Consider the following 10,163-nt stretch of genomic DNA (forward strand, 5'->3'; position numbering starts at 1 on the left):
CGAACCTATATTAATCTTGCAAGAGACCTCGCACAGATGAGAGAGGTCAGATGCGGATCAGATGAGGTGCGGCTGCTGTAGGGGGGGGGGGGGGGGGCAGCACTAATATCTCACTGGGCCCGTGCAACCCTTGATGTCTTCTATTGCCGACGTGCGGGCGTGCGTACGCGCGTGTCCGATCCCATTCTGTGAGGTATGCCGCACGCCCTCTGACACCAGCTGACCCTCAGGGCAAAATGCCGGACACGGTGGTGGGTCGCGTCTACGTGGAGGACCCGGACGACTGGGACCTGCCCGACAAGACGTTCTCCTGGCTCAGCGGCCAGGACTACCGTCACTTCCAGCTGCACAGCGGCACGGGCAACATCACCATGCGATACGGCACCCCCAACGGCACATACCCGCTCAAGTTTCAGGTAAGCGTCACCTCGTGAAATTCCATATAGAGCTGCTTGGGTGTGGGGGGGGGGGGGAGGGGAGACGAGTTATAGCCGCGATGCCGCTGCGGATAATGTAAATGAGCAACTTACTAAATGAAACCAAGCTCCGGTGTTGAGCACGCAGAAAATGTCCTCTCGAAACGCTTTCGTGTTTCTCACATTCAGGACTGAAGGCGAGATAAGTGTGGCCAGTCATACAAACCTTAACAATACTCAGAGGCTAAGAATGGCTTGGCCCGACTGGTGGACCATGCCATTTGGCTTTGTCTCGTGCCACACAAATTCTTAATCAGCTAGGGCCGAAACATAGAGCCTCACTCCACCGTGCTCGTGAGCAGGCATGCCTGCAAATTGTAATAGTACGATCAGAGACAGCTATGCGAAACGAAAGCATCGCGGGAACCCTCTTCATGGCACGAGCCTCGGTTGGTGCTTCCCACTCGCTGCACGCCTCTGCCGCGGTGCCGCGGCCGCCGCTGACCGGCCGCGCTCACGGCAGGTGTATGACAAGAAGTTCCAGTCGACGGTGACGGCGGACGTGACGGTGGTGGTGCGCCTGCTGCCCCGCGAGGCCGTCACGCAGTCGGGCTCGGTCCGCATCAAGGCCGTGACAGCCGAGCAGTTCGTCTCGCCGCCCGACAAAAATGTGAGGCTCGCTGGCAGACGGTCGGCGGCGCTGTGGTCCAGACGGGAGCTGCTGACCACAGCTGGCGAAGAGGCGCGACATGCTTTGGCTTCTTGTATGCAGATGCGCTCAATGTCGGCGATGTATGCGACGACCTCGCGCTCGGCGAAGTCTGTAGTGCCTGGTCTGTGGGTCTCATAGCGAGCCCTCCTTCCTGTGGATTGGCCTGGGACTGCTTTCTAGAACCTTTTTAGCATAATGGATTTTAGCATAATACCCGTGATAAAGGACGCCGTGTCTTTGTTGCCAGCGGGATTAGGTGCTTCCAAAACGGCGCGCTTGAGATCTGTGTGTTTTGACGCTCTTCCTGCAGCATTATTCAGCTCGTTGTTAAGCTCTTTCTTGAAAAGTATGACTCTAGGCGAAATTCGAGCTCCGCAGCTGTCGCATAATGTGCTCACAAGAGAGCGCGCTAGGCTTGCGGGTCCTCGTCTCTTCCGTCCCCACCATTCCTTTCCCTCCCCTCGCGCGTCCCGTGCTAATGGCATTCAACCCGTGCCTTTCGTGCTTGTTTTCGTGCCTAATTCCTCCAGGCTCGCCCCAATCCGGGTACAAGATGCGAGCGCAGCCGCTCAGCAGCGCCCTGCTCTGCCCGCAGACGCCGTCCATGTACCAGCGGATGATCTCCGAGCTGGCGCGCCTGTTCAGCACGGCGCCGGAAAACGTCGACCTGTTCGGCGTGCAGAACAACGGCGCCGGCGGCGTGGATGTGCGCTACGCCGCGCACGGCTCGCCCTACTACCGCAAGGAGAAGATGGACGGCGTCCTCGGCCGCAACAAGAAACAGGCGAGTGACTCGGGCCTGGGTTGGACTGGTCGGCACGCCCATGTGTGGATGTGCGGTGTCAATGTCGTATGCGTGTTTTTTTCTCGCAGCGTAGCGTCGTTTGGCGAATGCCACGAGTCTCTTCGCTGAGGAAGTGGGTTGTGCTTGCTATGCGTGACCTTTGGTGGTCTGCGTGCTCTTTTCATCATGCAGCAAGGGAGACATGTGTGATGTTCCGTTGTGTCGCTGACTCAGCGGTGCCAACGCTGACGTGCTGGTGTTCGGCCACAGCTGGAGGAAATGTTCAAGATTGAGATTGAGCAGGTGGGCATAGACGACTGCATCTTTGAAACCACGTGCCGTGGCAGCTGCCACTCCCACCTGCAGATCCAGGGCAACGAAGTTCACCGGGTGCAGACAAACACCTCCAGCATTATCGGTAAGCTGTTGGAAATTGCTGCACTGATTAGTTAACGTGCTAGTTTGTTACGCGTTAGTGATTTTCGAAGCTTCTCATATTGCCAAAGGGGAATGCATTTGATTGTGTAAGTAGGCCAACGCTCCGAGATTAGTCTCCAACTATTGATGCATACAGACGCGGAAGCTCCGCTAAGTACGGGAATATTACCTTGCCCCCGGGGCGTTTTCGTTGCCATGGTAATGCAGCCTGGATCTTAATCTCAGGTGGGCTCATTGATGGGACGGAAGTAAATGAAGATGTTTACGTTGTAATGAAAGGGTTTCCTGCATTCACCTCGCCCAATTAGTGTGTCAGACGCTCTGTCAACGGAACGCCGCATTTGCGGGATCAAACGCAGTGCACCGTTCGGGTCGGGTTTCTGGAAACCCGCTGGTAAGCTTAGCTGGAGCGCTGCGTGAGCTGGATGGCCAGCGTTCAGGGTGACTGGCAACAGACGATCGGTTCAGCTCGACATGGACAGTGCTCTAAGGGTAATCTGCCCAGCGGTGGAGCAGACGCTTGCCATGTCAAGGAGTTGCCGACCGGCGTGTCACTGGCGCTTCTCGCGTTATAATGGCCGTAGGCTGTCCCGAGTCTAGAAAACGTCGTGTGGTTTGTGACTTGTTGGAATGTTTCTCCGGTCCGCTTTATCTGCCGTGACAGCGCTTGCCAGTTTATTACGCCTTGGTTTTGGGAGGCGCTCGCTGACCTTGCAGCTTCTGGGACATAACAGGATGTCTTAAACTCGTATATAGTGCCCGTCCTGATGCCGTGGCAGCTGCGGCCTGAAAAGCACGGTTTGTGTGATGTGTGCTGGGGCGACCACTTCACGAGTCTCCGTTTTTTTTTCTCGTTTGCCAGCTGTACGGACTGAGATGCAGTACACGTGCGGGGAATGTGAGCAGAAAATGCCCAAGGAAATATGCCTGAACGATGGGCGATGGGACGACACACGGTCGAGGTATGTGCTGGGTTAGAAATATTACAGCTATGCCTTCGATGGATTGCGCTATTGCGCCGCGCGGCCGGACGACTGGGTGCCACGTCGTCCGTGATAAGCTATTGCTGCCCGTCTGGTCAGGATCTACTATGTGTGACATTCAGTCTCCGCGCAGGTGGCGCAAATGTGAGCGATGATAGTAATGTATGATACATTGAATAACGCAGAGGGGCATCAGAACGGGTCATGGCTCGGGACTTTACATGACGGTCATTTACAAACGAAGGGCGTCAGTTGTACTCCTGCCGCATCAAACGGTGAGTGAGTTCCTCGTAACGTGCGACATAGTTCACAGCAGGGTAATTCGGACCGTGTGTCACGATCTCGTTTATTATTCGTCAACAAACTGCACGCCTTTTCCGTTGCCCCGACACCGGCCGCTCGTGCTGCAGGTGTGAGTGTCTTGTGGGTTATCCGGGACCCAACTGCGAGGGCCTGACCATCCACTTCGAGGGCACCGGGTACGCGTGGTTCCCGCGCCTCACCGCCTGCAACGCCTCCCACCTGGGCTTCGACGTGACGACCAGCGCCGACGAGGGCCTGCTGCTGTACAACGGACCGCTAGCTGAGCCCACCGGCGGCGTGCAGGGTGGGTGGATGTGCTGGCGCGGCGTGTGCGCCGCATCGGCGCGCGCTGTGTGTGTGTGGGAGGGGAGGGAAGGGGAGGGGACGCAGATCGCGAGTCTTGCTGCCGTGGGACAGTGTCTCGTGACGACATTCGGTGATGAGTCGACATCAGGTACTCACTTGGGTGACCTTTATCGCCGTGGGCCTGACATTATTTGTGAAACGGAGCTGGATCCATTTCGTTGCGTTCATCATGACAAAAAGCTGCGCTCCATGTCGATTCATGTCATCGCTAGCGCTCGTGTTAGTGCAGGTCCGCCGTCCACCGTCGTCGAGCATGGCTTTGACGCCGTCGTCGCTCTCTTCGGCAGACTATTTCGCCATTGACCTACTTGATGGTCGCCTGCGCGTGTTTCTGAACTACGGTTCTGGCACGGTGGTGGCCAGTCCTGAGGCGAAGATCAACGACGGGCGTGTTCACCACGTGGACGTCACGTGGGATCCGCAGGTGGGTCGGGGGTCTCCTCCGGTCGCGGTCTGCGCTGCCGGGGTCTTCTGGCCATCTAGTGCTTATGAGGATTATCACGGTTTGACTCACTTGCGCATGTATTGCTTCCGGGAACGCATCACAATTGAACACCGGACAAATGAAGGAAGCACCTAGATGGGATTTCACATGACTGGTCCGATGTCTCCTGGCTGACTGCTAGGAAAAGCCTCCCCATCTGTTGTCTGTGGTAAGGTATCATCTGTAGGACTTGGCGAGCAAATATTCCTCGTAAACCGCTTGATCTAACCCACGGGCGCACGCAGTGTGCCTCACCACCGATAATGCGGGAAGCTCCCATACTCGGTTGAGCGTTCCGCGGTGGGTTCACCGTGCACCCGATGGTTTTTACAAAGGCCCACACTCCACGAACTAGCGCATTTTTGGCGTTGATTGATGATGATTACCGCTTCAAGCTTTTGCACTGATGTTTGCCGACATCAATGGCGTTTATTCGTCGTTTCACGGGACGTAGGTCGATAGTCTGTTCGTGGGCTATGTCCCCCCCCCCCCCACACCATCCAGTAGATCGAGGTTCCTGCCACTCATCGGCGCGTGCAAAACGTGACAAATGTTCTCACTATACCCTATTCACTGCATAGTGAACGACCCTTCTCCCGACGGGCTTCCATGACGAACGGCCGTGGTGGGCTGGTTGCAATTGGTTCGCGACGCTGTCTGTCCTCCGTCAACCCGGTGGATCCACATGAGGACATTGCTACCCGCCAGCTGGCTTGCATGCCTGTTCGCGAATCAGAAGTAGTTGTGAAAAACTGTGATATTACGACTGTTTAGACGCTGACGGCCTTAGCGGCTGGCTCTGGCCACCCGAGCCTGAGCCTGAGCCTGAGCCTGAGCCTGGGCCTGAGCCTGAGCCTGAGCCTGAGCCTGAGCCTGAGCCTGAGCCTGAGCCTGAGCCTGAGTCTGAGCCTGAGTCTGAGCCTGAGCCTGAGCCTGGGCCTAATCTGAGAGTAAGTCTGTCCAGCCTGCCACGGTTGTCGGGCATTGCAGACCGTCGGCGTCCAGTCAGCGGACCGTGTGGAGGCACCCGTCCACTGACCGCTGCCGCCGCCCCGTCCACAGACTGTCACGGTGCTGGTGGACAGTTGCGTCGGCGTGCCCTCGTGCCAGGCGGCGGTGGCGGTGGCGCCGGGCGGCGCGCGCTTTCTGAACGTGGCGGCGCCGCTGCAGCTGGGTGGCTCGGCAGTACCACTGGACCGGGTGCGCGCACTCATGGCCTGGGAGGTCGTGCCCGGCTGGGGAGGCTTCACCGGCTGCCTGCAGAACATGACCTTCCTCAACCGGGTGAGCTGGTGACGACGGTCTGAGGAGAACGCGATGCGAGGTGGATGGGGAGGGCACGGTGTACTGGCCGTGCGGCTGACACTGGTCCTATCGTAACGATTATGTTTGGTTTATGATAAACCATTGGGCTAATGGTAAATTTACGCTGGCTTCGCTGAAAACGTGATACACGCTAGATTTGACGGCGGGGTGGTATAAGGCCTGGATATGAGAACGGACCATCGAACCGCCTGAGACTGTGACACTTGTTAACGTGTCGAGCTGCTGCCTAACCGCAGCGGCAGCTCTGGACGATGTGTAGTGTTGACGCCGGGAATGGTTGTACCGACAAGAAATGCCTTCAGGGTCTGTGGCCTTTTTTGTAAATTCACAAAACGAGGTTTGATTTGGCCATTTGTTATCTCTGGGAGCAGTTTGTTTGAGGCGCGCCACTTATTTTGTGTAACCTTTACGTTGCAGGTGTTTGATTTAAGCCACCCGTCTCACGGAAAGGATTACAGCAACTACTGTTCGGAAATTGTGAAAGCTAAGCCTGTGATCGAGACGACACCAAGCTTCCTGATCGCCTTTCTGTGCTGCCTGGTCTGCTTATTACGTAAGGAACTACGCTAGTAGTTAATCGCCTCGCGTACGACGTTTTCCACCGTGATGGAACGACTGTGGATCAAGTTCAGATCGTCGTTTTTTACGTTGTATTTCAATCCAAAACACCAGCTGATCTCGCCTTCCGTAACCCCTTTGTTCGGAATGAGTGAAGTCGTCGCACCCCTGAAGTGTTCCGCGCTCGATAAGTCGAACGGTGCGCTACGGGTGGGGTTGCCCTCTAAACTACCAATGGCCGGCGTCCTGCTGGTGGCGGGGACGGGCCCGCTCTGACCTGCCAATGGCCGGCGCCCTGCTCGCGGCGGGGTCAGGCCCGCTCTGACCTGCTAATGGCCGGCGCCCTGCTGGCGGTGGGGACGGGCCCGCTCTGACCTGTCAATTGCCACCGCCCTGCTCGCGGCGGGGACGGATCCTCCGCAGCTGCCGGTCGAAGCCTGTCCCCTAACGCTCCACGTGGCCGCCAGTGCTGGTGTTGGCCGTCGTCGTGTTCCGGCGCAGGAACGTGCGCACGCTCTACAAGGAGCCGACGGACGAGATGCGGGACACCATCATCAACTACGACGACGAGGGCGGCGGCGAGAAGGACCAGACGGCGTACGATCTGAGCGTGCTGCAGGTCGCCAACGGGCCTATCAGTGAGTGCAGCAGCGCCCCCTCCCACCGCCGGCTAATCTGATGACCGTGGGCTGCCCTCCCACCGCCGGCTGGTCTGATGGCCGTGGGCTGGCCTCTTACCGCCGGCTGGTCTGATGGCCGTGGGCTGCCCTCCTACCGCCGGCTGGTCTGATGGCCGTGGGCTGGCCTCCCGCCGCCGGCTGGTCTGATGACTGTGGGCTGGCCTCCCACCGCCGGCTGGTCTGATGGCCGTGGGCTGGCCTCCCACCGCCGGCTGGTCTAATGGCCGTGGGCTGACGCAACATGACGGTGCAGCCGTCATGTTGATGTACGGCTCAGCGCTGCTTCACGGTCGCGATGGGCGATATGTCCCGTACTGTGTGCAGCTGTCCTTTCAGCGGACCAATTTTACGAGGGGTAGCGATCCTGCGCTGGCTTACACTGTGCGTGACTCATGCACATGACTTGTGTAACATCGTGTCACTCAAGGTTGTACCCGGTGCCGGACTGCCGCGTCTGTAAAGCCACGCTCTCGAGTGGGCTGACCTGGCTCCGCCTCACCTGCTTCAGAGGAGAACGGCGCTGTGGCGGGCCGGGCGCCGCGGCAGCCGGCCTCCGTGCGCGACTTCATCGACGACAACCGGCAGAAGATGGACCAGGACGGGCACGTCTGGCCGCCGGATGACGTTAGGAACTACGCCTACGAGGGCGGCGGCAGCTCGGCCGGCTCGCTCTCCTCAATCAACTCAGGTGTGACGGCCGCGGCCTGCTGCTGACGGCGTGGCGAACGCCACCCGTCATTCGCTGTTTTATTACTAGATTCTGTTTTAAGATTATGGCCTTTTACTGGAGTGTGAGCTTCCGCATTATGCGCAAGCGATTATGCAATGTGTGTGATGATGCTGGCTATGCTCGAGATGCATGATTCTGATGTTTAGTCGATGACGCTGTGTTGGTCGGTGGTGAGGCGGCATTAGCTGGTCGCCACATATCACTCCTGATACTCCGCAACATGGCCGCGTACAATCAGCACTGTCACTGTTCCCTGCCTCTCACTCATGGCCCGCTTCGTGACGGCGTCACCGCTCCAACAGGCACGGACGACAACGACCAGAGCTTCGACTACCTGACCGACTTCGGACCGCGCTTCCGCAAGCTGGCCGACATGTACGGTGGCGGCGAGGACGAGGACGACGAGCGTCCTCCAGCGGCGCGGCCATCCTCGATCGCCGGCGAGTCATGGTGCTAGCCCTGGCCTCGGCCGGTGGGTGCCGAGGCCCGGGAGCAGTGACGTCAGGACCGGCAGCTAGCCCTGGCCCCGGCCATTGGGTGCCGTCACCCGGGCACTGACGTCGGGACCGGCAGCTAGCCCTGGCCCCAGCCGGTGGGCGCCGACTCCCGGGGCAGTGACGTCAGGACCGATGGCTCCGGGTGGCAGGGCTGGCGTGACCGAGCTGAGGACTTCAGGTGGTGACGCGGACCAGGCCGGCGGTGGTCCGCCGCGCGGGCGTCTCCAAGGGTGCGCCGGAGCGGGCCTGTGCCGGGGCTCGCTGCCCAGATCGTGAGACTCCGCAACGGCGCCGGGCGCGCGGGAAAGCTCACGAAGTAGAATTGCGATATCCTCTGAATATGTCGCGCACGGTGTTCCGGCGCTGCGCGACGATGCGGCATTCCATGGCGCGGCAGCGCTGTGTCGTCCACTCCCGGGGTTCGGCCACCGGCGAGCTCCGAGGTCTGGCCGAGTGGAGTGCGCTATAGTGGTGCGCGATGCGTTTCCACCGCCCCGCCCACCTAGTCACCGCGCGCGCTGACTTGTTTGCGGGCGCCGGAGGCAGGAGACAGAGATAAGTCCGAAAGGAAGTCGGTGAAACCAAAGATCTATTGCGGTGAGGATCTCCCGGGGCTTAGGTCGGCTTATGAGATGGTGTTGCGGACCATGGAATGGACGACAAGGAGAATATGTGTTTTTTTTTGCACTCGTGTATGTGACGTGTGTGTCGGTTTGAGTGGAAGCAGTCGTAAGTTTGATACACCGCCCATGCTTTGTCGTCATGAGTCAATATGCGTTTTGTAATCATTATGTGATAATTTTGTATTAGTAAACAAGAATATTGTTATTCGAACGTAACCCCAACCCGTACTTTGTGACGTGTTTCTGTTGTGTTTTGTGCCGTTCTTGCGGGGCGGGCTGTTCTGCTGATCACTGCCTCGGATACTTAACTAGCCAGACCCGCCTGCCGCGTCAGCTGCTCGCTCACCAGCATCATCATCTTCATCATCATCTTCCCGCCCATGTGGTCACCGTCACAGCCCCGCCTCACCCCTCGTTACACGCTGTACGTACATGGTGCACACATATCCACGGCGTTCGGTGGCACCCGGACTGAGGATGGACGCGTGCAGGAAGGGATTCCGCCGGTGCATAGGTGGCGCTAGCGCCGTCGTATAGGTGACGCTACCGCCGTCTAGTCGGTGGCCAAACTACTGCCACGCTGGTCTGTTTCTGAAGGCTGTGAGCACTGCTAACGCACGATGTGTTTCATGGCTTGGTGTTGTAAGAATACACTAAGACTTATAATAATAAGGCTTGCTCTGAAAAACGATGTGCACTTTTTGCCTGGCCCGTTTTGCCCGTCAATGAGCCCAACCCACATTGGTCGACAGTAAGGAGATTCGTTGTCGCGTGGTCACCAAAAGTGAACTACCGCGCGTAAAAATATGTTCCTGCAGATAGGAAACGCCGCAGGAGCGCAAGCGAAGATGGGGAAGGAGAGTCATAGTATTGCGCTCCGCGGCAGCATGCCGCACTTCTTTCCGGTCCCGCGACTGCCGCAGGTCGATGACCTGGTTCGCACAAGGCCGTCACAACATTCGCGTTGCCACTCGATGCCGATAACCTGGCAGGGACGCAGTCCCGCAGAATAGGTTGATCGACTGAGCATGATGGATTAACGAAGCCTGCCCCAAAATGTGTCACAAAATGTTTTTTCCACGAATTTCGCCAACTTTCTTTGCAAAGTTGGGAAAGCTGATGTCTAAGTTGATTGGGTGGATGAGGGTTGGGTGGGGATGGGGGACTGAAGCCTGCCAACTGAACAGGAAACTGCACATCTGCAACCTTAGGTCGTTATTTTACGGCACGCGTACTACGTACACACGCCAATAGCCGATGAGT

At 58.1% G+C, this 10,163-nt stretch overlaps 1 protein-coding gene across 1 annotated transcript in view; it reads left to right on the top strand.

Annotated features, from left to right (window-relative positions):
- Positions 1-9,568, top strand: part of LOC119111198 (DE-cadherin-like) — a 37,139-nt gene extending 27,571 nt beyond the window's left edge. The window contains exons 16-27 of the mRNA XM_037235019.1: positions 231-416; positions 940-1,086; positions 1,724-1,912; positions 2,183-2,330; positions 3,213-3,312; positions 3,744-3,940; positions 4,290-4,426; positions 5,549-5,770; positions 6,230-6,365; positions 6,838-7,008; positions 7,559-7,738; positions 8,083-9,568. Coding sequence (XP_037090914.1) covers positions 231-416; positions 940-1,086; positions 1,724-1,912; positions 2,183-2,330; positions 3,213-3,312; positions 3,744-3,940; positions 4,290-4,426; positions 5,549-5,770; positions 6,230-6,365; positions 6,838-7,008; positions 7,559-7,738; positions 8,083-8,237 — 1,968 coding nt within the window. The 3' untranslated portion in view covers positions 8,238-9,568. The remainder of the gene's footprint in view (positions 1-230; positions 417-939; positions 1,087-1,723; positions 1,913-2,182; positions 2,331-3,212; positions 3,313-3,743; positions 3,941-4,289; positions 4,427-5,548; positions 5,771-6,229; positions 6,366-6,837; positions 7,009-7,558; positions 7,739-8,082) is intronic.
- The last annotated feature ends 595 nt before the right edge of the window (positions 9,569-10,163 follow it).

Source organism: Pollicipes pollicipes, unplaced genomic scaffold (assembly GCF_011947565.3).
Source record: "Pollicipes pollicipes isolate AB1234 unplaced genomic scaffold, Ppol_2.1 Scaffold_7261;HRSCAF=8764_pilon_pilon_pilon, whole genome shotgun sequence".
Classification (NCBI taxonomy): Eukaryota; Metazoa; Arthropoda; class Thecostraca; order Pollicipedomorpha; family Pollicipedidae; genus Pollicipes; species Pollicipes pollicipes.